At 36.0% G+C, this 27,861-nt stretch overlaps 2 protein-coding genes and 1 pseudogene across 3 annotated transcripts; 1 reads left to right on the plus strand and 2 right to left on the minus strand.

The window, feature by feature from the left end:
- Window positions 1-1,250: 1,250 nt before the first annotated feature.
- LOC143576560 (uncharacterized) lies at window positions 1,251-2,808 on the minus strand. Its single transcript, XM_077060624.1, has 4 exons — window positions 2,606-2,808; window positions 2,451-2,526; window positions 2,219-2,345; window positions 1,251-1,515 (listed from the first exon to the last, which is right to left on the minus strand). Exons 1-4 carry the CDS (start codon window positions 2,723-2,725, stop codon window positions 1,311-1,313), a joined length of 528 nt encoding a protein of 175 aa, XP_076916739.1. The 5' UTR covers window positions 2,726-2,808; the 3' UTR covers window positions 1,251-1,310.
- A 6,479-nt stretch (window positions 2,809-9,287) lies between these two features.
- On the plus strand, window positions 9,288-18,969 carry LOC143576537 (uncharacterized; annotated as a pseudogene). Its single transcript, XR_013142967.1, has 19 exons — window positions 9,288-10,135; window positions 10,207-10,406; window positions 10,524-10,585; window positions 10,688-11,156; window positions 11,234-11,434; window positions 11,518-11,770; window positions 11,848-12,088; window positions 12,332-12,489; window positions 13,251-13,702; window positions 14,913-15,068; window positions 15,254-15,470; window positions 15,552-15,755; window positions 15,857-15,976; window positions 16,528-16,770; window positions 16,835-17,045; window positions 17,121-17,326; window positions 17,416-17,567; window positions 17,657-17,921; window positions 18,656-18,969. The product of XR_013142967.1 is annotated as an uncharacterized LOC143576537 (transcript).
- A 5,651-nt stretch (window positions 18,970-24,620) lies between these two features.
- LOC143576538 (transcription elongation factor TFIIS-like) lies at window positions 24,621-27,861 on the minus strand. The gene is made up of 2 exons (XM_077060605.1): window positions 27,691-27,861; window positions 24,621-25,671 (listed from the first exon to the last, which is right to left on the minus strand). Exons 1-2 carry the CDS (start codon window positions 27,856-27,858, stop codon window positions 24,739-24,741), a joined length of 1,101 nt encoding a protein of 366 aa, XP_076916720.1. The 5' UTR covers window positions 27,859-27,861; the 3' UTR covers window positions 24,621-24,738.

Consider the following 27,861-nt stretch of genomic DNA (forward strand, 5'->3'; position numbering starts at 1 on the left):
GAACCCGATTTTCCGGCGAGCCCACTTAACCTAACAAATCTGAGATCCGGGTTAACCTAACAGATCTGGTTATATTAGCCCACTTAACGGTTCCAATCCATTAATTCGTCGAACACCTGGCGTGCAATAATATTATCTTTTTTTTTTCTTTCCAATTTACAGGTTCGAGACCAGTGAGATGCAGGCGAGGTTTCTGGGGTCAACGCCTATGTTGACCGAGTCATGGAAGCTCTGTGCACGAGCCAACGTGATGGCGGCTCAAGGGTTCTTGGTCGATGAAGTGGGTGGTGTTAGTTATGTTGCGTTTTCTGGGGTTCAATCGCTTGATGGATTGGAACCGTTTTGTGGGACGATGGTGCCTTTGTCGGTTGCCGGAGTCTCGCCGGTGTACGACGGTGGGATGTTTTCGGCGGTGGAGACGGAAAATCGGATCTCAGATTTGTTAGGTTAAGTGGGCTAATATAACCAGATCTGTTAGGTTAACCCGGATCTCAGATTTGTTAGGTTAAGTGGCTCGCCGGAAAATCGGGTTAGGTGACTGTAATAGGCGATGGTAGGGGTCGGGTGGAGACGGTAACAGGCGATGGTGGTCAGTGGAGGGTTTTGGAAAAGGATGGGTCGGGTGATAGGGATACGGGTTTTGGAAAAGGATGGGTCGGGTTCGGGTGATAGGGATCGTTTGCGGTGGCCGGAATTTATGGTGGCCGGAGTTTATGGTGATGGTGGTGGCTTAGAGAAAAAGAAGAGAGAAAGGAGGGGAAGGTATTATATATATTTTCTTTTTTTTTTAATTTAAAGATACACTAAAATTACAATTATGCCCATCACATGTCTGGCACATGTCATAATTAACTGAGTTTTTCTAACCCAGTTAGCGTAAAGGACATAACGTGTAGGAAAAAAATGTTTAAAGGACACCGCCTGCAAGGAAACTTAACAAAGGACACAAACCGTAATTTGGCTTTTTTTAAAGGACAAAATTTGTAATTCTGTCTATAATCAAATATGATTTCAAACGACCAGTTTCTCAAACCTTTTGCGCCTTTCGGAAAAAGGTTCGAGTAAACTTTTTTGTCATTTGTAACGACATATTTTTTCGAAAACTTGAACTGTAGTCGTTTCCTATATTTTTTGTAAACAACCTTCAATATTGTATAAAAAATAAAAAATTCGACTTTTACCCTCAAATAACCTTAAAACTGCAAGAAGCAGAAAACAGCAAGTTTTTCTTCAGAATCATTATATTTCTACTTAACAGAAATGAGAATGCAAATACAATAAGAATCATGATACTTTGTAGAACTACATGTTTAAGAATCTTCAAGATCAGAATCAGAATCGGAGTCTGTAGCTGACTGCAACTCAGGGCGTACTCTTCTGTTTGTGTTGGCCTCTAACGGAGGCAACCCATCATCTTCACTAGAATCCGACTCAACGCTTTCCTCTGCAGTTGAAGGCTCTATTTGAGAGTTTCCACTAGATCCCTCCGTCATAGCTGACTTAAATATTTCCGGCCTGCATATATGAGCAGGATTAGAACACAAATTCCAATTAAATCAAAAAAAGTTTTACCGAAGGTAAAAAGCAGGAGTAATTAAGATGACAAGTTGACAAAACATAAAACAGCTTGCAAATAGAGTATGGCCTCATGTCACAAAAATCCATCATACTTATAAAAATGAGAAATGTCACTTAATCCAATTTTACTATATTAAAGTCCCTAAACTTATTTAAAGCGTGCATACTCGTGAAACTTTAAAAATAAAAACACAAGTTTTTACTGAGAAAAGGACAGGATTTAATGAAGTGACGTCGTAAGTAGTAAAAAATGTTGACGTATAGGATATTCACTTGTGATTAAAGCGGTTAAAATTGATAAAGTAGTGCTCCGCATCATCAAAAGAGTCTACATGGCATCCACGTCAACAAAAGGTTATCTACGTAGCCTACGTATACAAAATGTTTGTCTTAATAAGCAGCATACTTTAAAAAAAATCACAAGAACATGTAATTCAAACAAGTTCAGGGACTTTTTCGTGCAAATTGAGAAGGTGTATCGGTTTATAAGTTATCAACTATTGGCCCATAGAGTACTATATTTTCTTTGGGTGGCATTCAAGTTCTAGGTGATATTTTATGATGAATTAATGATCGAAAACCTGCCTTTTATCTTTGTGGTCTAAATATATGAAAACCGCAGGTTAATATAGTAACTAACCATTCTGGAGACTTTTGTAGCACTCTGACTTGTTCATGAAAAAGAACTTGAAGAACAACACACGTCACTTTTCTTCCAGACTCAACAGCCTCCTCTCTACCGCTATCATCAACCACCACAAAACTACCTGCAACATCGTACACTAACTTATATCCACTTGCATATTACCAATGTTTTATACAAGAATACACGCATAGACACATGGTAACATTATGCAAAGTACAACCCGTACCTCTTTTTATCCACATGCTTTTCTGAAACTTAGCTGGGAAAATGGCCAATGCGCTCTCTCCTTTAGCATCGATCACCTGTATGTATAAGATACCACATGGAAATCAATTAAACAAGCAAAAATGATGAATATGTGATTAACAAGCATTGCTATACCTCGATTAGATTAGAGCCTCGCAGAGAAACAACTTGCATAATGCTTTGGCCTGGTTGAAGAGTTAACGTTTCATCATTAACCGCCCTCTTCAAATTCTTCCTTCCACCTTTCATAGCCATTTCACTTCAATCCTACTTGTACAGTATGAAACTCGGTATTATGGCTGCAAATTCATTGATGATGCAGCACAAGTTAGTTAACTTGTCATCAATGCTGTAAAAATGCTATTACACCAGATTAATCTTCTGGCTGTTTGCAGGTTGTGTGGTGCTAGAATTTATTTTTTTTTATCGTTTTTATCGATATCATGCTACTATGGCTAATGCAAAGTTAATATTATATTTGGCTTGAACATAGTATAAAGTTAGTTTTTTTTTAATATTACATTTTCCAAACAACATCAACATTTGAAGCAGAACCCACATAAAAGCATAAAGTTTTTTTACGAACAAATTCAGACAGTTGAAAATGAGAACCGCAATAAGAAAACTTCCGGATTAATAATTGATTTAAATTAGATGTAAATTTGGAGTGCGGGCCTTCAAATAACTGGTACGATTGCTGCTTAGCGACCTTGAGGGTCATGGGTTCAAGCCGTGGAGAATTAGAAAACAACCTCCTGCACATAGTGTAGGGTAACACTGCGTACATCAGATCGCGAAGCAATCCGGTCCTTTACCAGACCTAAGGGTGCAAACAAGTTGAGCTGTTCACGAGCTACTAGGGATCGGATCAACAAAAAACTCGAAACAAGCCGAGCCTTTTCGTGCTCAAGCCTTGTATGGGAAGCTCGATAAGCTAAAGTATAAAGAATGGGATGGACTGAGTTTTTTTTCCCTTTTCATGTTTTCCATATATTTTAAAGATATGGAACATTATAAAGAATGAGATGTGAATGCTAGTGGCGTAGCCAGGATTTTATTCCTACAGGTTCAGCATTTCCGAGGGACGGACGACCGATTGTCGATCACTAACTGTCGGTTTTTCTGTCTGGTCCGATTAACCGGTTCCAGTCATGTCACATAATAAAAATAGCAAAAATCAAATTACAATGCAAAAAACTAATGTTATGAGCTTAACAAGTTAGTATTTTTAACCGAACTCGTTCCCCTTTACTTGTCTACGCCCCTGGTGAATGCTCTTGAGTCGGTCAAACCTTGTAGTTAAACGCTTAAATATATTATTGCTATAGACTTGAGTATAAAACTAAAGTTCTAACTTAGTTGTTTATCTTCTTATAACTAGAACTTTGAAAGACCTTTTATACTCTTAAATATACACTAAGCACATTGACTCCTTGGCATTGTAACTCGTTATCATACGCAGTGGCGGATCCAGAAAATTTTCCGGAATGTTCTAATTTCATAGGGCCAGGCATATAAAATTCCGAGACGGTTCGACGGTTAGGTTCAGGTCGGATAAGGTTCATCAATCATCACATAATCATGCTATATTCAACAATATGTAGTCACAATTTATGATTGCAATTAAACTATATGCACCAATATATTTATTATAAATTGTCATTTGATGATGTTTAATTTATTTAATATCAATTAAACACTGAACCTGAATTGCTGAAATCGTTGAGCACTTGAGGCACTGATTCCGGCGACGGAGCGGCGGCGTGAGGCGATGGCCGACGGTGGAGACTGAGGTCGAGTGTGGCTACTGAGACTGTTGGAGTTGGTTATTTTGGGAATGAATAAAATGAAACCCTAGACTTAAATGTAGTGGTGTAAAGTGTAAATTAGTCGAGCTCGACTAGGCTCGAGTTTAATTTGTTTTGGTTTATAAGAGTTCGGGCTTGGTTTGGGATTGACTCGTTTATTATTTGTTAATTAATTAGTTTATATACGTTTCATAATTATTTTATATAATTTAAGAAAAACTTTAAGCGAGGCTAAGCTCGGCTCGAGCTCGTGTAGTACTTTAAACAAGCCAAAACCCGTCTCGAGCTTGACTATGCATTATTAAATTAAACTAATACATAAAAGTCAAAATTTGGTAAAACATAAAACACACATGGCCTGTTAAGGCTCGACGAGCCTAAACAAGTTTCATATAAGGTTCAAGCTCGGGTTCAGAAATTGAATGAGCTCTATTGAGGTCGGGCTCCCCTTTAGCTCGTTTCAAGCTTTTCATCAAGCAACTCGGCTCGTTTATTATAAAAAAAAAAGTTTTCATCTTATTTTGAACTTGTTATTAAAAAAATGTATATACGACACAACCCTCCTAATATGACCAAACCCTAAGCATATTATTTCCTTACAATAAATAAATATTAAAATCCAAAAAAATATATAAAAAACAAAAAATATAAAACAATCTCCGTAAATTCGTAATACAAAGGATAAAACCTCGTGTTCAATATATCATATTATTATTATGAAAATAAACTCTATAGTGTTATAAACGTTTTATTCATTTGAAAGGATGGAAACATTTACATGTGAATTGATGAAAGATTTTCAACCCAATTAATTACCTATGTCCCCTAAATAGTGATTGTAAAGTGTGTGTGTGTATCTATCATTTGTAACAATAAAATACACACAATCAAAAGTTACTTGTAACATCTCGAGAATACCCTGTTTAATTTTGGGCCAAAAGTGATAATTCTGAAACTTAAAGGGGTAAAAATGAAAATTTTGATTTCTCAGACCCATCGCGCTACGCGTTGAGGAGATAGAGTTTATCATCGCGCTACGTGATGCAGCTTCCCAAGAAATTAGAAAAAGGGGGCGCTGTATTACGCGATGAAGCAGAAAGAAAGGGGCATCGCGCTACGCGATGACCAGGTTAAGTAACCAGTGCCACGTGGCCAACCACGTGTCCACACGTGGCATCATCTTACAAATTGTGGCGTCGCGCTACGCGACGGTCCCTAAAACTCGCATATAAAAGGGCAGCTACGGGTTCAGTCCATTTCATCCCATTTTCACACTTACAAACACACACTTAGTATTGGGAAGCGTGCCAGCTTTGCCGGGAAGTTTCGAGGTCCGTTTTCTTGAAGTTCGTGCAAGTATTGAGGAGTTAACGAGCTGTAGAGCAGTTAAGCGAGCTAGAAGCGAAGTTCTGCCAATTTAACAATCACTCTGCCTTAGTACTAGTACCCCAGCATTCACTAAGGTCGGATCTAAGTTAAGCTATTTCAAACATATTATAGATAGCTTAGACTCAGTCAAGGCTATGGCATTTAACCTTGAAATGATTTTCAAAAGCATTTACAAACAGTTTTCAATAAACGTTACTTCAATAAGAAGTAATGTTATACAAAACTATATTTTGACGGGCATGTAGTAACTGGAAGGGGGATATCATTAGTATACTCTTCTTGCCTAATGTAAGTAATTCGTACAAATCCCAATCAGCCGCGGGACCCGTTTACTTACTGGAGAAATTTACCAACGTGATAGACTCTATTAGGCCAAAGCATGCTATATCAAACGTCACACAAATACAATCATAATTTTAAAAATTCACAAACCTAATCAATGTTAAAAACCAGACTTAAGGTCTGCAGTCTAAACAAAACACACCAACAAGGTGATCATTCAAACCTATTTGTTATAGGTTGACAATCATTTACAATCAAGGAGGTTTATCTGACAATCACACCGACCATACAGGTGAATACGTTAAACCTTTATAAACAGTCAAACATATTTACACTCTATAAGATAGACAGGTTGTTTGTCTTATTGAGTCAGTCAAATATTTGCATGAGATTACGTGATCTCTAAAACGTTGTAATACAAAGTAGAGAATAAAAACAACTCATACCAAATACACACGTGTCTGGATCCAAACACAACCGTTAAGCCTATACAGTCAAAGACTACGTGGTCGCGGGCTAATGGTCATATATAGCTTCTCCGATATGGGCTACGTGGCGGCTCGGAGGCTTGTGTGTGTGTAGGGCAGTGTTACAAATACTAGGTATAGTAATATATATGCTGAGCTTGTCAAGAAAACTATTTTTGTATTATGATTGTTATTTAAATGTGTTTAGAGTCATAACGATTCACCAACATATAGCTGACGTATTTTAATCCCACTTGCAGGTAACTAACTTTGATGATTACTAGATACAAGGATTAGAGTCATCCCGGAGATAGAAGTTTGCTTACTTGATGGCTCAGTTTTTCGATATGCAAATCCTTGTAATATTTAATAACAATATTTTGTAAACCTTCAACTTGGGTATTTAATTCCCAAGTAAAATTTCAATGTAAATTAATATTATATTAAACCTTTAAGTCTTCCGCTAAAATTAACCCATAACTCTGATACATTTACAAAACAGGTACCAACTATTGGTCACACTCCTAAGCCCTAAGTCGGGTGTGACATTACTGATTATATCTCTCTCTCTCTCATATTTTCTTGTTTTTTGTCATCTTCAAGTTTAAAGAATACATTGATAATATTGTTATAATTTAGTCGTAATACACTAATATTATAACATATGGATTGTTATAGAATGATTATATTACAATTTTGGGAGTTCCTAGGCTTCTAAAGTTGTACCTCATTCTTTATGGGTTGTACATATTGTTTAATGTTTACGTCTGAATTTAACGAGTTAACACGTTGCAACGCATGTGTGTGGTTGAACGTTTTTGTCTATTTTCCCCATTTAACAGCCCCATCGCAACATATAGATGTTAAGTTGACTTAGTTATTTTTTTTTCTATATTTTATATTTCGGTCTAATTTCTATTGTTAACATGATGCAAGATTAACGTTTTTACGTCTACTTTTTGTTCAATTTTCTTAATGGTTGACGTTAGTTACTGGATAGGGGATGACAAATGAAGATAGTGATGATAACTTCATACTTTCGAGTGGAGTGGATAAGTAAATACACAATTTTACACCTACGCCACAACGCGAGGTTGTGTTAATACTACCATGTAACATATAAATTATTATAGAATGATTTGTAAATAAGGCCCATATTTTATTTTATGAAATAATAATTTCCAAACCAAAACGACGACGGGCTTATAAGTTATAATCCTAACAACAGTCAATCACCGCCGTGCACAGTGGCTCTCCGGCAATACGCCGTCGTATCGTACGAATATTATTATTATTATTATTCCACCGTACAATTAAGTATACAAAGCAGCCTACGAATCGTTAATTTATCATTCAATTTTCCGTCAAGTCTTCGGTAATTAAATCACAGCAAGTAACCTCATTCAGCATTTTATATTATGCTTACTGTTAATATCTTATTCACAGCTTATATTGTTAGAGTTTAAGTTTCACCGTTGAAGTTGCTTAATTAGTGTATGATATATTGATAACTTTGAAATGGAATTAAATATTACTGTACTTTGTTTATTGAATTATTATGCATTTAATTTTTGCTGTTAATTTGTTTATTGAATAAAGTAAATTAAGTTTTAGATATTTGTTTTTGGATGGAGCAGTTATAGAAGCTAGGTTTTAAAAAAAAATTAGGGCTAAAAATCATGCAATAAGTTGGAATAATATGTGTAAATTTTACTGTATAGTTAGCTACGGTTTGCCTTGTTTTTTTGTATATAATACGAATTTGCCATTTAAAAGTTACTTTCGAATTTCGATTATGCATTTAAAAATAAGTACCTAGAGCATGTTTGGGATTGAGTTTGAAAATTGCTTATTGGCTTTTTCAAAAAGTCATTTTAAAAAGCCAGAATTTGGGGATTTTAGAAAACTGCTTTTTAACCCTTTCAAAAAGCTAAAATAAAAAGGAATTTCGTGACTGCCAAACACATTTTAACTTATTGGCTATTTGAAAACACCAATAAGCCAATAAGTTGTTTTCAAACTCAATCCCAAACATGCTTCTAGTTTTATACTATTAGTTATGCGTTTAAAAATTATTGTATTTTGTTTATTGAAAAAAATAAAAGTTTTAGATATTTGATTTTGGATGGAGCAATTATAGGAGCTAGGTTTTTGAAAATGTTTTAAGGCTAAAAAGTAAAAATCATTCAATAAGTTGGAATAATTGGTGTTAATTTCACCTTTTTTCTTGTCTCACTGTATGGTTGTCTTGAGGTTCTAGCTACGTTTTTTTCGTTTATAATACAAATTTCTCATTAATAAAAGGTTTTGAAAAAAGGTAATAAGAAGTTATGATGAATCAATAGAGAGATTGGAGTATGATACATCATTTACTGACACTAATCATTAGTGCAAATGTGTGATTCAGTGGACTGTATTAATTTATGAAGATCTGATTTTTAATGTCTGCACTTCACCTGGCTTGCTTAATTGTTTTCCCCTAATTGTGAATTTGGGATATCAAATTTGTTACTTATTACTTTATTTTGTATTTAAGGAAGTTTCATAAGCTTTAGATATTTAATTTTGGATGGAGCAATCAATCATAGGACCTAGGTTTTCAAAAAAAATTATTAAGTTATGATGAAATCAATCGAGAAATTGGAGTCCGAGACATAATTTAGTCACACTATGAGTGCAAATGTGTGGCTGAGTTGAGTGAATCAATATATGAAAGATTTGATTTTAAATGTTTACACGTGGGTTGGCTTGCTTAACTATTTTCCCCTAATAATTTGGGATATCAGACTTTTTACTTATTATTGTAGTTTGTTTAACTCAGATTTGAAGTTAATAACTGGACTTCTCGAGAAAATTTCTATAACAAGTTAGGGCTTCTTCCTTAAAAAGTTCAGATTTTTCTCAACCAGAAGCCATTTTGCAAGTAGTGTGTGATCTGTAATGGGTAGAAAAAAGCAGGTTCGGCCTCGTAGGGCAGGAGACAATGTGAGCATTTCTAAAGAGGAATCATGTGACCCAAGCACATCTGAAGCATTAGAAACTCATGATGAAATACCATTTTACATTGAAGTTGAAAGGAATAATTGGGGATCAGAAGAGTGTTATGACATTGCAGAAGTGATTTTAATAAATTTAAATGTATGTGAAGAGTGTCATGCTAATAACTGGTATGATGAGAAGTATAACTTTAGGTTTAAGTTAAGGAATGTAAATAATTCAATCACCCGAAGCCGATTGAAACAGAAAGTAGGTCATTGGCCCACCATACCTGCTACTGATATTTATCTTGAATTCATTAAGCGAGAATCATTGGATGTAGATAGACGTGTGGTAGTGACTGGTAACTTTGATGGGCCTAGTGAAGGTGTTTCAGGGCTTGTTCACTTGGTCAATATGCAGTATTTGACTTTAAGGCCTCTTACAGGGTTGACTTTTTCTGGGAGTTTGTCGTCTATTAAGTTAAGAGTAGGGTTACAGAAATGCACTTTTGAGGCTTGTGAGTCACTTATTGAGGATGGAAGAATATCATCGTGGAAAAAAAGTTTGATGAGTGTTATGGCTTGGTTACGCCCTGAAGTAACGACCTCTGAGGCTAGATACGGATATAAGATGCCTGCTGACATGGTAGTTGGACTAGAACCGGATGAAGAATCTGTTGCTAGTAGGAAACGAGCTAGGTTTGATGTTTCTGGCTTTTATGAAGCAATAAAACCATCAAAGTGAGTGATAGTTTAGATACTAGATAACTATGGTTTATATATTTATTTCTGATCTGTTATTATAATTGCAGGGACAACCCTCTGCTAACTGATGACATGCCTGATTTGCTTCCTGAACTTAGACCATATCAAAGGCGTGCAACTTTCTGGATGGTTCAACGAGAGAAAGGAGCATTGGGACACCTGGCAGAAAGTCAACAGGTTGTTTCACCTCTATGCACGCCAGTGGATTTAGTTGATTCCTGTCTAAAATATATTACAATTCATTCAGGTACTTTTATTAACAAATCAAATTTTCTCACCCATCGAGTTATATTCTTTATTTTTAATGTATATCACTAAAAGTTTATCCACAATTGTTTTCATCTTTTTTATATTCTTTTCGCAGAGGCACTGTTTCAATGAATCCTGAGAATTCTTCATCTTATGTTGCTGGCGGTATTCTCGCAGGTCAGTTCTACTTTATGTTACTTGCTTTTAATATGTTTAAGGTTTCTTTTATTTATTAATCTTTCATGTTTTGTTGATGCTTTGTATTTATGACAACAACAGATGAGATGGGTTTGGGGAAAACTGTTGAACTTCTTGCGTGTATATTTTCTCATAGAAAACCGGACTCTAAAGGTGATGATATAGAGGAGAATGTTGATCAGAAACCTAAGATCAAAAGAATGAAAAGAGACCGCGTTGAGTGTGTGTGTGGGGCTGTAAGTGAAAGCTCCAAGTATAGAGGCTTGTGGGTACAATGTGATGTCTGTGACGCGTGGCAGCATGCTGACTGTGTAGGTTATCAAAGTAGCAAAACAAATTCAGATGAAGATGAGGATTCAGACCTGGACAGCGGCGATAAACGAAAAAGGAAAAGTTACATAGGCTCTAAGGTAGTCATCTGTGATGAAACTCATATTTGCCCACTTTGCTCAGAACTGAGTCAAGCAGCCGATTCCCCTGTTGCTAGTGGTGCAACCCTTGTAGTATGCCCTGCACCTATATTGCCTCAGTGGCATGCTGAAATTACTCGGTACACTCTCGTTTTGTATTTTGCTTTTTTTTGGGTAACATTGTAACTTAGTTTTATTGTGTTCCTTTCCTTTGCAGTCATACAAGACCGGGCTCATTGAAAGTCATTGTTTATGAAGGTGTTAAAACCACTACGTTTACTAGTAAACCCATTCCAAAAATTGGCGAACTGATTACTGCTGACATTGTCTTAACAACATATGATGTGCTTCAAGATGACTTATCTCATGATAATGATAGACACGAAGGGGACCGCCGTCTTATGAGATACCAAAAAAGGTATTCTAAATTGCTAATAACTCTTGTGTTACTTGCTTGTTCATTTGATACCTTAATAAAAACAAAGATATTATTTTGATTAGGTACCTGGTGGTTCCAACTCTTTTGACTAGAATATTTTGGTGGAGGCTTTGCTTGGATGAGACCCAAATGGTGGAGGGTAAAACAACTGCAACAGAAATGGCCATGCGGTTACATGCTACGTATCGTTGGTGTATTACAGGCACCCCAATACAAAGAGAGGTAGATGTCTTGTATGGACTTTTAAGGTTTCTCAAAGCAAGTCCATATGATGCTCGTAAGTTGTGGGTTGATGTTATTAAGGATCCTTATGAGGTAATAACTACTAAGTTACATTATAATTATTAATATGTTTAACCTGTTTGGTTATTTACTGAAATTTTTATTAGCAGGGGGGAGATGCAGGGGCTATTGAATTTACGCATAATTTATTCAAGCAAATAATGTGGCGATCCTCAAAAGCACATGTTGCTGATGAGTTGCTACTGCCTCCACAAGAAGAATGTCTATCTTGGCTTTCTCTTACAGCAATTGAAGAACACTTTTATCAGAGGCAACATGAGACTTGTTTGACTTATGCTAGGGAAGTTATTCACAATTTCAAAAGTAATGTTTCTGAAGAACAAACTGCAGGTTATTGACAAATTCCATGCGATTTTATACTGGCAAATTGCATAAAAAAGGTAACTAACTTTGGTCCAATTTTAGTTTCAGGTAACCATCTTTTGTTTCCTTAGAGAAATGATTAACATATCAGTTGTTTCTTGGGGGAAAAAAAGTCAGTTGCCTGAAATATAAATTGTACAAAGTTGGATACTTTGCGCTATTAATACTTTGGTGAAGATTGGCTAACAATCTTCTGTACTTCATTTACAGGCAATGGTTCATCTGACTCTGTTCTTACCCATGTGGAGGCTGCAAAGCTTCTAAACTCCCTCTTGAAGTTAAGGCAAGCTTGCTGTCATCCACAAGTAGGAAGTTCAGGCTTAAGATCTCTGCAGCAGACTCCCATGACAATGGATGAAATACTAATGGTTGGTTTTTTTTTTGTGCAAAATGGGTGGTCGGGCTGGTTGTTTGATGGGTCAAAACTTGTTTGGGTTAAAAGGGTTCATTTTCGTATGGGTTGAATTTTGAAATGGGCCAGGTTGGGTTAATATGAGACGTTTTATCATCCATTCTAAAAAAAATTATGGGAGTTAAATACTTGGATGGTCCTTGTGGTATGCCCATATACCTTAAGTTTGAAAAATTACAAGTATGGTCCCAACTATTTCAAAACTGTAACGCGGATGGGCATTAGTTTTTCCAGTTAAGTGCTTCCCCAATAAGGGTAGTTTTGTCATTTCGCATGTGCTTAACTGAAAAAACTAGTGCACATCCATTTCAAGGTCCATCCGTGTTACACTTTCGAATAGTTGGGCCCATACATGCAAATTTTCAAACTTAAGGACCAAATTTGCAATATGGACATACCACAGGGACCGTTTAAGTAACCAACTCAAAATTGTTATTAACAGTTCGTGTCCGGCTTGATTGAAAAAAATTACGCAGTCTAGTTATTTGAATAAAGTGATTTAGGAGGTCTTTTGCATAACATTACTGTTTGGTTGACTTAACACGCAGTTCCCTTTTAGCTTTTTTTTTCCAATGTTTTTTCCATTTGACCCGTTAGAAATAATCATTCCTAAGCATGCCAAAATTGTCACATCTAGTTGGTTTCTTTTTAATTCTTTTGGCGAAGCATAGGAATCAAGTACTTTGTTAACTATCTTCATTTTTCTTGTTTTCATAGGTTCTTGTAGTTAAGACGAAGGTAGAAGGCGAGGAAGCCCTAAGGAAGGTAGTTGTTGCATTGAATGGACTTGCAGGGATAGCTATAATAAAACAAGATTTTTCTCAAGCTATATCACTATATAAAGAAGCTATGGAATTAGCACAAGAGCATTCAGAAGATTTCAGAGTTGACCATTTATTAAACATTCACATACATTATAATCTTTCTGAGATACTCCCTTTGACCAGTGAAAGTCCACAGCATACTAACTGTTCTGGTCCTGAAAGCTGCAAGACGTGTGATGGCAAAACAAATGATCAACATAATATTTCAAATGGTTCCAAATCTATCAGTTTTCAATCTTTGCAGATGACATGCAACAATTTAAAACAGAAATTCTTGTCAGTGTTCAATTCAAGATTGTATGTTGCTCAGCAAGAATTCAGGAAATCACATGAGCTGGTATGGTAGTCTCAGTAAACCATTATTACCTGCATTAAAAGTATTCATTTAGAGTTTACATCAATCAATCAATCAATCAATCAATCATGCCCAGTAAAATCCCACCGACAGCAAAGCTATAAGTAGGGTCTGGGGAGGGTGGGATGTAGGCACACCGTACCTCTATCCAAAGGAATAAAGAGGTCGCTTCCAGAGAGACCCTCGGCTCTAAGTACATGTGTATGAAGCAAAATAAAGGAAATCAAAGTTTAACAGTTATATAAAAACTACTACTAATTATAATAATATTAATAATAAGATCACAGTTTAACAGCTATATAAAAGCTAATAATAATTATAATAATAATAATAATAATAATAATAATATATGTAAGGGAAATACCATTATGGTATGTGACCTAAATAAGTTAAGTCTAAGCCCTAAGGTATTCAATTCTCTCTAAAAATCCTTAACTTTAATTCTACTTCTTCACGAATTCCTATCCTCAACCATGTCCTCGGAGAGGTTTAGGTCTATCAAATCATGCCTAATCCTCTCATTCCAAGTCAATTTCGGTCGTCCTCTACCCCTCCTCCCCTCTATAGTAATGTTTTCTACGGATCTAACAGGATTCGTCGTCTGTCTTCTCTTTACATGTCCAAACCATCTCAATCTCCACTCTCTTATCTTGTCTGCTATGTTCGCCACCCCTAATCTCTCGCGAAACACAACGTTTCTTATTCGGTCTAGTCTTGTGTGCCCACACATCCAACGTAGCATTCTCATTTCTGCTACCTCCATCTTCCGCACTTGTGCCTTCTTGATGGCCCAACAATCTGTTCCATATAGCATTGCAGGTCTAACTGCCACCCTATAGAATTTTCCCTTTAGTTTAGTCGGGAAACTGTTGTCGCACAATATACCTGTGGCTGCTTTCCATCTACACCATCCTACCTGAACTCGGTGGGTCACATCACTGTCTAATTCCCCATCGCTCTGTACAAATGATCCTAAATACTTGAACTTCGTTACCTGCGGGACCACCTACCCTTCAATTGTGATCTGTGCGTCTTCATTGTCGTTTATCCCACCAAAATCACAGTGGAGGTACTCCGTCTTAGATCGGCTAATCTTTAAACCTTTTGTCTCTAAGGTTGTTCGCCACTCCTCAAGCCTCATGTTTAAATCTTGTTTTTTCTCAGCAAGTAACACAATATCGTCTGCGAACATAATAAAAGAAACAAACATAATAAAAGAAACAAACATGCTGCTTGGTGGGCTGACTGCCTGCATATTGTTGAGCAAAGCAAGGATTCAACTGATTTTATCAGAAAGATAGGAGACGCTGTCTCGGGGACTCTTAACACTTCTAGAACATCAAAGCTTGCAGACTGGTATGTAGCAGTTTCTGCTATTTTTTCTTATACATTTGTGCCTTTATATTCTGTTTTCTGCAGCTTTGCTATTCTTAATCATTTGCATGCATTTTTCTTTTAATCAATGACACTCAAGTAGTCAAGCTAGACTAAAAGTCCGTACATATTTATGATTTATCCCTTTTTTTCATTTCTTAATTCAGCTTTAGGAGCATAACTGCTCTCAAGTATTATATCCAAACTGGTTTGGATTCATTGGAAGATTCTAGAAGGACATTGCTGGATAGACTTCTGGAGCTTGACCAGACAATGGAAAATCCAAGACAAGATGATGTAGAACGAGTGAGATACTGTCCAAACTGCCAACTTAATGGAGACGGCCTCATATGTGTACACTGTGAAATAGACGAGTTATTTCAGGTTTCTATAATAATCAAAATCATATTTTTTGAAACAGGAATTATATTGTGTTTGTAACATAATTTCATTGCTTATTTACAGGCTTATGAGGCACGGTTGTTTCGACTCAACAAAGGAAAGGATGGAGGGGTGATTACATCTGCTGAGGAGGCTGTAGATTTACAGAAAAAGAAGTCTGCTTTAAATCGGTTTTATTGGACTTTGTCACAGCCTAATAAAGCCTCACAATCTTCGAATCAGAACTATGAAGACAATGGGAGAAAACGGGGTATTGGGGATAAAGTTGTGGTGAGTATTGCTTGATTATCATGTTATATATTATTTTCTGAAATTGGATTGCATTCGTTGTTCATATGTTAATACACCAATGATTAATGTATCAACAGGTTGTTTCTAAATCTCCTTCGGATCTGGAAGTTATTCTCGGGATTATAAAGAGTTATTCAAAGGTTCAGTTAGATAAAGAAGCCATGTCAGCAGCCAAAAAACATCTATTTCTTCTTGAGGTATGTGACTCATTATCTCTCCTTTAGTTTAATACTTTGTTTTAAGAGTAAACTGTGGTTTTCGTCCTTGTGGTTTTAGTCCAGTAGTTTCAAATTTGCGATTTTCGTCCCTATGGTTTCATTTCACTTGCAATTAAACCCGACTACACTAACCCTGTTAAGTCTTGTCGTTAAACCCATCAGCGTGCCCTCACGTGAGGGGCAGTTTTGTCCTTTTTCTTCCCAAATAAAAACCCCAGCCCTAATTCGCAAGCCCCTCACGTGAGCGATTGGGGTGTATTTGGGGAGAAAAAGGACAAAACTGTCCCTCACGTGAGGGGCACGCTGAAGGGTTTAACGACCAGACTTAACCGGGTTAGTGGGGCTGGGTTTAATTGCAAGTGAAATGAAACCACATGGACGTAAATCACAAATTTGAAACTATTAGACTAAAACCGCAGATTTAGACAAACCACAGGGACGAAAACCGCGGTTTACTCTTGTTTTAAAGTTGTGTAGCATAAATTGGGATTTTCAAGCATAATATTTATTTAAATAGTTGTATTTTTAAGGGAATGCGTAAGGAGTATGCTCAAGCAAGATCCTTAGCAATTGCTCAAGCTCAGGTTCTTAATGCTCACGATGAATTAAATATGGCAACCTCACGGTTGCGGTTGAGAGAAAACGAAGATGATAACTCAATCGATGCTTTAAGTCTTGAAGAGTTAGAAACCGCAAGTGTCGAAAATTCTAGTGAAAAGTTTGTTGCTTTATCTTCATTATCACGTATAAAAGGGCAACTCCGGTATTTAAAGGTATTAATATCATATTATCATATATACTTAATACCAATTTTGATATTCTTGTTCTGTTTTCTAGGGTTTGGTACAGTCAAAACAAAATTCTCATTCAGAAGGTGAATGCAAATCACCTCAGGCTCAAGTTACGACAAACTCTGATGCTAATTCTATTAAAAAGGCAGAAAATGAAAAATCAGTCCAATTAGAGGACGACACGTGTCCGGTTTGTCAAGAAAGGTTAAGCAATCAGAAGATGGTCTTTCGATGTGGTCATAGCACCTGTTGTAATTGTAAGTTTCTTGTTACTTTGTCATCAGTCTTGCATTATTTGATGATTATATTTGATTCTTTTCTGTAAATGAAAGGTTTTCTTGGGATGACGGAGAGGTGGATTTATCGCAATGGGATGGCTCATGATAAATGGGTGATGTGTCCAACATGCAGACAACACACAGAATACGGGAACGTTGCTTATGTAGTTGATACGCTTGATAAATCATCCGATGCTTCTGTTTTTAGTTTTGAAAGCTCAGAAGCTTTCGTGACCGTTAAAGGTTCATATAGCACAAAGGTATGCATGCACCTATTAGATTCTTCAAATAAATGATGGACCTTTATTTAAGATTTTATTTGTTTGATGAAAATTTGGTAATTTTGTAGGTTGTAGCAGTCACAAGGAGAATACTGTGTATCGGGTCAACAAATCCCAAAGCCAAAATTCTTGTTTTCTCTAGCTGGAATGATGTTCTTGATGTGCTGGAACATGCTTTCACGGCTAATGATATTAGTTTCATTAGGATGAAAGGAGGGAGGTATGTTTACTTTTAAAAATCATTCAAATCTCCACAATATTTCAGGATTATAATTTAAAATTAAAATATGTGGAAACGGTGAATTTCAGGAAATCACATGTTGCTATCAGTCGATTTAAAGGAGAGAAAGCTGATGTAAACGATCACGTGGATAAGAGAAATAAGCAAACAAAAACAAATTCGGTTCAGGTGTTGCTGCTTTTGGTTCAACATGGGGCTAACGGGCTTAATCTTTTGGAAGCACAACATGTTATTCTTGTAGAACCGTTACTTAACCCTGCAGCTGAAGCACAAGCAATTGGCAGGGTTCATCGCATTGGTCAGACCAACAAAACACTAGTTCACCGTTTCATAGTATGCTTCCTTTTAACTATCAGATGCCTTATATTATCTTTCTCTGTATTTCTCGCTCTCTCCCTACATGTGATTATCCACGCGTTACATACAAGTGCTTATAAAATTCTCGCAATTCTTTACTTTCAATTGGTTCTGTATTAGCGCGCCCTTGTGTAGGGGAGGGTTCTAGGCAAAACCCTTTTTCACGAGAATAGAACAAAATAAATCATATATTTTTTTTTCAATCTTAAATGAATTTTAAAATATAAGAATATGGCTGAAATGCAATGTTTTTATATCTCTAATGAAAAAAAAAGAACAAATTCCGTCTATCTATAGAACCTACACAAGTGCAAGTCATGTGTCGGCTGTATACCTAACATAGCCTACGCATGTGTAGGTAGGCAAATGTTTTAATTTTTTATTTTTATTTTAATTTTTATTTTTTTTTAATTAAATCAAGTATATTTATTAACAACAATATAAGGATCCGATTACAATAGAGAGGCAGGTAAGCAAGCAACAAGCTGCGCCGCCGCCCCAAAAATTAAAAAGGAAAAACGTATGAACATATTATTTTTAATGTTTTTATATGTAGTATATGTTGCATTAGTATTTAAGTAGTAAAAATTTTAAAAAGTATGAATTATTGACAAAATTTAACGATTTAGGTTTGTCCTTTTTGTTCTAACAATAACTTCGTTGCGTTTGCAAATATGGAGCATTTTCTGACGCATATTGTCATACAACAGGTGAAAGACACAGTTGAAGAAAGCTTATATAAACTTAACAAAAGCCGGGTTGGTGGTTCGTTTATAAGTGGCAACAAAAAGAATCAAGATCAACCCGTGTTTACACTCAAAGACGTGGAGTCTCTCTTCAAAGTTACTCCATCCACAGCCGAACAACACAAGAAGGAAGAATCAAATTCAGATTTAATGCACCTGCCGCCAGCTGCAGCCGCTGGTATTGCCGCCCAGAGGAGGCTGACGGAGCAAACAAGGTGACACCAAACGGTTTAAGTGTAATTAAATAGGACGCTAGCAAATTGTTTCGCATAACATGTATCATCCACCATTGTTTTGTTCATGAAAGAACCGAGTGATAAGTTGTTGCGAATAGTTTTAGGTTACATGATGTTTACAAAAGGACATTTTGAACATCTTCGTTGTGACGACCATGGTTTTATTATGGTTCAAAGTCAGACGTTGTCACCAGATCAAAACTAGTTGTGTGTTTCGTTGGAAGGAAGATTGTAATGTCTTAGGTACGTCTTACATCTTAATATCGTTAATGTCGGTCACATAGGTTGTGCTAAAGAGAGCGTTACGCTTAACGCGATACGAGAAATTCATAATAGGCCATTGAACGAGAAATTCATATTAGGCCATCGAAAGCTTTTAATTTGAAGCTTTCAAAGTCTAGTATGTACATTAATAAGTCAAGTTATACTCTACAAGAGGAGACAAAAATGAGAAAAATAAGAAGGATTTATAGCCATATAAAAAAACCATTAAAAAAAAGGTAAAAAAATTAAATAAAAAATCATAACTCAAAATTTAATAAAAAAACAAAGTAAAAACACAAAAATGTTTCCATCGTCTTCCTCGTTCTAAAAACACACACACACACACACACATACACACAATGTTAAGTGAAAAAGATCATTGTGTCTTTTTGTTTATCATTGCGTTTTGTGTTTATTTTCGCCGTTGATTGTCTTTTTTCCTTAACATTGTGTCTTTTTTTTCTTGATATTGTGTTATATTTCTCAAACATTGTGTTATATTTTGTTCGACATTGTGTTATATTTTGTTATTTATTGTATCGTTTTTAGTTATAATTGTGTATTTTTTTTTCATTTTTGTTATTGTGTCTTTTGTCTCTGCATTATCTTTTTTTTTTTGGAACGAGAATGACAAGGGAAACGTTTTTGTTTTTCGTTTTTTATTTATATTTAAGGGAAACATTTTTGTATTTTTTATTTATATTTTGATTTATAATTTTTTGGAATTTTTTTGAGGGGTTTTTGTATGATCACAAATCCTTCTCATGCTTCTAATTTTTGTCTCCGTTTGTATTTTAACTTTTCTAATAAGATATATGGCCATTTAAAAAAGCTAGAGCAACATGTTTAACTTTATGTTTTTACAATTTCAGCAACCCCCTAGTACCATTTAAGTATCGTAACGGTTAATACTTTTCTATCTAAATAATATTGAAGAGGTGAAGGAAAAGGTGGAGTTAATGGAGATGGAGGCAATAATGGGGAAAGATGATGGAAGAGATGCAATGGATTATAAAAAGAAGTGTTTCAAGAGCAGCCTCATCATTGTACCTAAACATGAAGGAGTTGGTGATATATTTGTGTTCCAAAAACTTATGATGTAACATATAATAATATGATTGCACATGTCACATGTGTAGATTCTATGCTGGTAAATATATGAGCAAGTTAACAATTGCATTTAGCTGTTTTAACTTATATGAGTAGAAGGTCTTATTTGTAAAAACAAAAATATAATCTTTGTATTCCAAATTAACCGCCTTTAATTATCTTTTAAAATATATAACGTTGCCGATGACCATCATTATATACATCGACTATCAACAACCCCATAGAATACATATTGCTAGCTATATATTATATATTAATTGAATCCTGCTAGGGTTTCATAAATCATTATGAAGGACGGTAAATCTACGTACCGACTCGTGTACCGACAACCACGACAACTTCATGTGTTTCTTGTGTCGCAAGTATGTTAAATCCGGACACACCCTTTACCGTCACATGTGTGGTCACACGTATTCGGATTGGCGTAAGGTGTTACCCGAAACGCTTGAAAACTGCAGTGCGGTTATTGTCCGAAAAGCATTGTTTCCTAATTCGGATAGTTTCGGATGATGATGTGAGTATTAACGTGGAAGGGTTTGGTGGTTCGGTGGCTGATTTGGCATTGGCGCTACCGCAATGGAATACGACCGGTAAAGCCAAAAACAAAAGAGGCCGACAAGGTTTTAAGAATGATGAGGGAAAGAAGTTGAAGGGGGCGGACATTGAGTGCGATTCGAAGAGGTTGGTTTGTCGGGCAAGAAGGGTAATGTGGTGTTTGATTTTTATCTCAATGAGGATGCGGTGACTGAAACCGAAGATGAAATTTGTTCGCAAGCGATCGCTTGTTGTGTTGATCCATAAATCTAATTAGGGTGATTAGTGTTTATTTTAGGGAGAACTGAGTTTGGTATTATTGAGGTATTACTTAAGTAGTTAAAATTTATGGATTTGATCTAAATATATTGCCTGATATAAATGATAATTACAAATGCATGAAGGAAATATAAATCATACATATAATTTTGGAATTATGGAGGTGGTGGCGGGGTTTATGATTTGTGTCATTTGTTTATTTATTTATTTGAAATTATGAAAAGGGTTTTTCTGGTTATGTATATGTGATTAGTTAAAAAAAGTGTAAGATGTTAAAATACTTTAGATATCTTTTATTGTTTTTAGATAAAGACATATGAATAGTCTTTATATGTAATATTTTATTAGAAAATAACACATTTGATCCCTTTAAATATAAAGATAATACAAATTAATCATTGATGACTGATTAGTTTATCTATACCTATAATATATAAAGAGAATATAATGAGCAAAATTAAGATTAAATTTTTAAGAGTTTTACAACTTATAAAGCATATGATACAACTTAAAGAAAGGCAAAATAGTTATTGTAACTCTAAATCTCATGGTTCTTTTAGTTTTATTTAAATAGTTACAGTTTTTACGCTTTAACTTTGGTTACCTTTTGTTAGTTTGAATAATAGTTACATATTTACCCCTTAATCTAAACAAACTACCCTTCACGACTTTTAAACGGCCATAACTTTTTCACGCATTAATATTTTTTAAAAACAATTACACCATAAAAACGAACATTTTATTTTCTTTAATTTGAGTATAATATTGCTATAGTTATTGGTTTTAAAACTAACATATTATGTGAATACCAATTTGTACCGGCAGTGATTGGGCGGGTTCAGCTGATGGTTAATTTGGTTCGGGTCAGGAAGGGTTTAGGTCAAAACGGGCTTTAGGGTTAAAATGTTGTCGAAAAAAGTTTCACGTCAAAATGGGTTGTGTTAAAAAAACGGTTTGTTTGAAATTACTCTACATTTCATCTTTGCATCTTGATTTTTGTCACGGTAACGCACGCTCAGGCATCCGTTACGCGGATGATATCGTATATACATATGGGGTTGCTTGCTTATAGGCAGTGTGATGCGTTTACCGAAACCGGTTACACGTCTGATGCTACGTTAAACGCATACCATCGTCGGGCTACGCACGTACCGAGGTTACGAGCGTACTAACATTGGTTGCGTACACCGCTGCATCGCGCGAGCAACTGACTAGTATATTATTTAAACATATCAAAATTATATTTGATGAATTATTGTTAGATTGCATCATCATTCATCACTACGTGCTTTTGGAGAATTTTAATTTTAAGATTTTAACTTTAAAAAAAGGTATAGCCCAAAAGATAGGCAAAGCAATCAAGCACGAGGCATGAGCTAATGAGTTTAGTATGCCATGTAAGAATCATGGGCCGAAAAATATCGAGACTTGACAGCTGCCGGGCCTGCCAATTATGGGCTTGATCCGAAAGATATATTATTAAATTCATTTATTTTAAATGCTTGTCATGCATTTTAAACCTACTATTCTTTCAAGAAATCAGATTATTTTATTTGTAAATTGCGGCTTCTCATGTATTTGACCCGAATTTACGGGTATGGGTCTCACCAAACCTAGATAGCTCTTAAACGGGTTGAATATACTACAAATTAATATCTGATTTTTTAACAAAAAGATATTATTTATAATTAAGAAACAATTTTATAATAAAAAAATATGCGGGTCATGGGTCACCAAATCCAGATAGCTTTTAAACGGGTTATAACATATTTCATTTATTTGTGAAACACTTTTATCATCAAACCCTAAGTATATTATTAACTTTCATACAATAAAGAAAATTAAAATCCAAAAAATAAATATTAAAAAACAAAATATGCTAAACAACACTCGTAATACAAGAGATAAAACCTAGTTATTTATATTAATAGAAACCAAGTTATAGAAATAGTATATTAGTATGTGAATTATGATGTAGGCTACGAGGCAATCAACAAAATTGATAAATAATTGGACAGTCAAACTTCTAGAGATGGAAGGGTTTTTCACTTTTTGAGCTTTATTAAAGATAAAAGAACAAAAAAGGAAAAGGGATGTAAAATCAAATATTAATAGTGACAGCAGGAAAATACGCATATGCTGAAACAACCAAAGCTTACATGAAAATCTTACATAGCTAAATTACAGCTGAATCTCATTAGTGCATATATTGAAGGCGTAATAAGTAATAATTATAAAAAAAGTTAATGATTTAATGAAACTATGGCAATCTTAAGAATGCTAAGTTCAAAAACAAATAGATAGATAGAAAAGAAGATCAAATTGCATAGTAACGAATTTAAATTTTATTTAGTAGCTAAAATATTCTTTTATAGAAGCACACAAAGTTAAGTCGAGAGCGGGATAAAAGCACACAGAGTTAAGTCGTGAGCGGGAGAAAATGGGGTCGGACAAAAACACCCTCCCCCGTAGTCGTGCACAAAATAACCGGTTCCGGAACCGAACCGGTGGAACCGACCCGGAACCGGTTCTAACCCATACCCGGAACCGGTTCCTGACCGGGTATAGGATTTCTCCTCGGAGCCGGTTCCGGAACCGGAACCGACCCGGAACCTGTGGAAAAAACCCGGAGGAACCGGTCAAAAACCCGAAAAAAACCAGGAGGAACCGGTCAAAACCCGACCCGGAACTGGTCAAAACCCGGTCAAATACCCGACTATACCCGGAACCGGTTCCGGAACCGAACCGGGTTTGACTTTTGTTGACCATACCCGGAACCGGTTCCTACCCGGTTCCGGGTTTTTTAAATACCCGATTTGTGCACCTCTACTCCCCCGGGGTTTATCATGGGTTAAATCTCATGAGGTCGTGAGCGGGAGAAAATGGGGTCGGGGTTTATCCCGGGTTAAATCTCATGGATTCCGGGGATTGCAAGCGTGTCTATCCTAGGTGCGATTGTGTGAGGTGGACCCCCTTTGGGAAGAATGGAAAAATGTAGGATGACACCTTGATGTTTTGAGGAAAAATGAGAAAAAACTAGAAAAACGTGGAAAAGCTGATGTGGCATGCAAGAGAAAATGGGAAAAACGGGTTAAATCTTGGGGATTCTATGGATAGCAACCCGATTTATGCCGAGTGTGTTTGTACGAGATGGACCTCTTTTGGACAGAAATTAGGAAAAATGAAAAAAAGAGAAATGACTCCCAGTGATGCTTGGGAAAAAAATGGGATGACACCGTAATGTTTGTGGGTGGGTTTTGTGTTTGGGGGGGGGGGGGGGGGGGGAAGGACGGGATAACCGGGAAAACATGAAAAAACTGATGTGATACGCAGGATAAAATGGAGAGAAGCATTTAGACCGCAAAAGTATAGTTAGCCAGCATGCATATAAACATAACAAACATGAGAATGTGTACAAAGTTATCACAAATAAAACAGGCACGAGAATATAAATAACTAAATGTCTCAAATAAAACAGTTATCAGTTATCACAGCAGCAAACCTATATCTCACTACATTTGACATAAAAAAATCATAATATAACTATAGCAGTTCGAAAGTTTACATCACCTGAAATAGGCCGCCTCAGAACACATCTAATCAGAGATTCATTCAACTTATTACTCAACAGAACTTCCAATGATTGTCACAGTTCACACACGTTACAAACGTCGTCATAGGTTCATCCGCACTCCTCGTCTGCAACTGGTAATAAGTGCACTTCCGTTTCCCACACCGACCGCACTTAAACTGATCGGTTGTAGCTTTTGGCGGCCCGCCTCGTTCGCAGTCAAACAGAGCTTTCTCCTTGATCTTCACATTCTCCATTTGTCTTTCAGTACTCGCCATCTCTTCAGGCGTCAATTCCAGAATCCGTTCCGGCTTCACATGCCCCAGCAACACTTTTCTTCTGAAATCCGGGTTTTTTGGATCCTTAACGTTAAATATTATCGATCTGTACTTAAACTTCTGTGCGCCGTTGGATCGCCCCCACTTTTCGAACATTGCAGACTCCACCGATACAGCAACTCTGTACGGGTCAGATGCCTCAGCTTCATCTCTTAATTCATCATCAACCTCCTCGGAAACCTTGCATAACGCCTCTGAAAGAAGCTCACGAATCTTGTCTCTTACAGGATCTTTACAATAAACAAGGGATGTCAGTTTTGGTGGGCCCACATTGTTAATCGCGGGTTTGTTAACTTTCACGTCTTCTCGCTTTTCGACTTTGACAACATTAGCAACCTTAATGTCTTCTCGCTTTTCGATTTTGACAGCATTAGAAAGTTTAATGTCTTCACGCTTTTCAACTTTGACCACATTAACTTTTTTGTCTGAAGATGATGATGCGGTGCTGTGAACATTTTTCTCAACCTTGATTGAATTTACTCTCTGCACTTGGGATTTTGAAGATTCTTTGGGATCCGAGCTCCCGTTTTTCTTATTCTTTAATGTTTCTTCGACTATTACGTTTTTCCAGATTTCAACTAGCTCGGTAGCTAAAGACTGGATCTTCTTCCTAGGGTGTTTTGTTAGTTGACGAAGCCGCTTCCCCACCTGAAATGATGGCGTTTGTGTAGCTTTTCAGATTAGAAGAAGGTACTCGAGTATCTAAATCAGATGATGAACAAACAACCAAAATATTAACCTTTCAAGTCATTTGTGAGTGATTGTAGCAATACATTATAGAACACTGAAACAAGTCATTCTTAAACATAATTGTATCAAAATTTCACTTCCATAAGCTTACACTATCTGATAACACAGATTAGCAAAACATATCTTGAAGTCTGAACTTTAAACGAAGAAAAGAATCAACTAGGATAGCATAAGAAAGAGATAAACTGAATTAAGCAACAAGATAACTAAGCTTCACACTATTAGCCTTATGAGAATAAACACAACATCATTTGAATAATGATGCACTCAAGCACATCAACAAAGTTGATGTTCATAATATGTACTTACTTGGAGACAAGGCCACATCCAGGCATGCATCTAAACTGTAATCCTAAACGTTCCATCAGAAACATTTTGTACAAGCCAGGTGCCAAATACTAGAAAGACAAGAGAAGAACACCTTGTACAAAGAACTTAAGTATTAATAATATTTATCTTGTCTGCCATTTTGTTACCACGGTGTAGAAGTCCAGTTTCTTATTGAAGTGTACCGCAAGTGACCAAATAAAAGGAAAAAGGAATATCTAGAGCATAAATCAGAATATGACCAATCTTATTCAACAGAAAGCAGGAAGCCATGGACCCTGATTGCAATTTGATTCCGCAAGACTTAATGGATAGATTATAGAACATACATGTATGTGCCTATATGTGATAATGGTAGCAAACACATACTTAACTACACTTGTATATGTTGAAGACTGCTTTAAATGTGAGACAAAATTCTAAAAACACTTTAGAATGCAACCAAAGCTATGTACCAATCAGTACTCGAAAGTCGGAAGTCAATACCGCATACAATAAGTCATACACAGTGTATAAATAATTATCTTCAATTCTTCATAAGCAAAGAAAGAAGCAAAATCCAAGTTAGTTACTGATACGTCCTGATATTAAGTATTAACAATAGCCTCCTATCTTCTTCCCTCAAAGATAAAATCAAAACCTGATCAAATAAAATCTATTCTCAATTCTATACATTTTATCTCTTTCTTTCGCCTAAATTTTCACTTCTCTTCCACATGATTACAAGTCCAAACCTTCTCTATGCCTTAAAATTTAATAACTTCAACAATTTAATAACGTCACTTGCTAGAATCACAAACCCAAGGTCTAATAACATGTAACCACAAATCATCCCCAAAATTACAAAACAAAGGCAAGCATCTGTTAATACAGATTAACTCATTTCTTACTGAAACCTAATCAATTCAACATTCTATGCCTAAATATATGGCAACTTTAACAAGCAAACATGAACAAGACCTTGTTCGGTTCATTTCGGTTCGTTTACAGCCCTAATTACATTAATAATACAACACTGAAACAAGTCATTCTGAAACACAAGTTCCACAATCTGATAACACAGATTACCAGTTTTCTTAAACCTAATCAATTCAACACTCCATGTCTTAATACATATAACTTCAACAATTAGATAATGTCACTTGTTAAATTACAAACCCTAGCTTTCGCAACACGTAACCAAAATCCATCCCCAAAATCACATATAACCTTATCCACACAACATCCATAATACATAAGTTCACAATTAACCATACGGAATCCAAAACACGATATTATTATACGATTCAGTAAACAAAACAAAATATTATTATAACCTGAGTGGAAACACAAGCCGAAACTTAAGCAAACACAAGCCTCTAATAACACAGACTAACATATTTCTTACTAAATCCTAATCAATTTAACACTCTTAAGCCTTAATAATAGATAATGTCACTTGTAATAATCACAAACCCTAGGTTTCGCAACACGTAACCACAATTCAACACACATATCCGGATCCATAACACATAAGTACATAATAAACCGTACGGAATCCAAAACACAGTATTATTATACGATTCAGTAAACAAAATAGCATTATTATACCTGAGTGTTAACGAGAAGCTGATAGTTAACCGGAAACTTCTTCAGCGCTTTTAACGCATCGATGCACCGATCTTCCTCCGGCGAGTAATCTCCGGCGCGGCTGTCGACCGGCGCGGCGTCGGCGGCTTTCTTTGCCGCCTCGAATAGATCCTTGAGCTCTGACTCCATGGA

The sequence above is a fragment of the Bidens hawaiensis genome, unplaced genomic scaffold, assembly GCF_021521415.1.
Source record: "Bidens hawaiensis isolate Kalapana, Puna unplaced genomic scaffold, B.hawaiensis_p1.1 tig00028238_1, whole genome shotgun sequence".
Taxonomy (NCBI): domain Eukaryota; kingdom Viridiplantae; phylum Streptophyta; class Magnoliopsida; order Asterales; family Asteraceae; genus Bidens; species Bidens hawaiensis.

What these genes read in the sequence shown, in the direction of transcription:
- LOC143576538 (XM_077060605.1), bottom strand. Translation starts at nt 27,858, where the DNA reads ATGGAGTCAGAGCTCAAGGATCTATTCGAGGCGGCAAAGAAAGCCGCC. An exon ending in AGCTTCTCGTTAACACTCAG is followed by an intron (nt 25,672 to 27,690) that starts GTATAATAATGC and finishes CCATCATTTCAG; the next exon opens with GTGGGGAAGCGGCTTCGTCA.
- LOC143576560 (XM_077060624.1), bottom strand. Translation starts at nt 2,725, where the DNA reads ATGGCTATGAAAGGTGGAAGGAAGAATTTGAAGAGGGCGGTTAATGAT. An exon ending in AAGCATGTGGATAAAAAGAG is followed by an intron (nt 2,346 to 2,450) that starts GTACGGGTTGTA and finishes ACGATGTTGCAG; the next exon opens with GTAGTTTTGTGGTGGTTGAT. An exon ending in CTACAAAAGTCTCCAGAATG is followed by an intron (nt 1,516 to 2,218) that starts GTTAGTTACTAT and finishes TCATATATGCAG; the next exon opens with GCCGGAAATATTTAAGTCAG.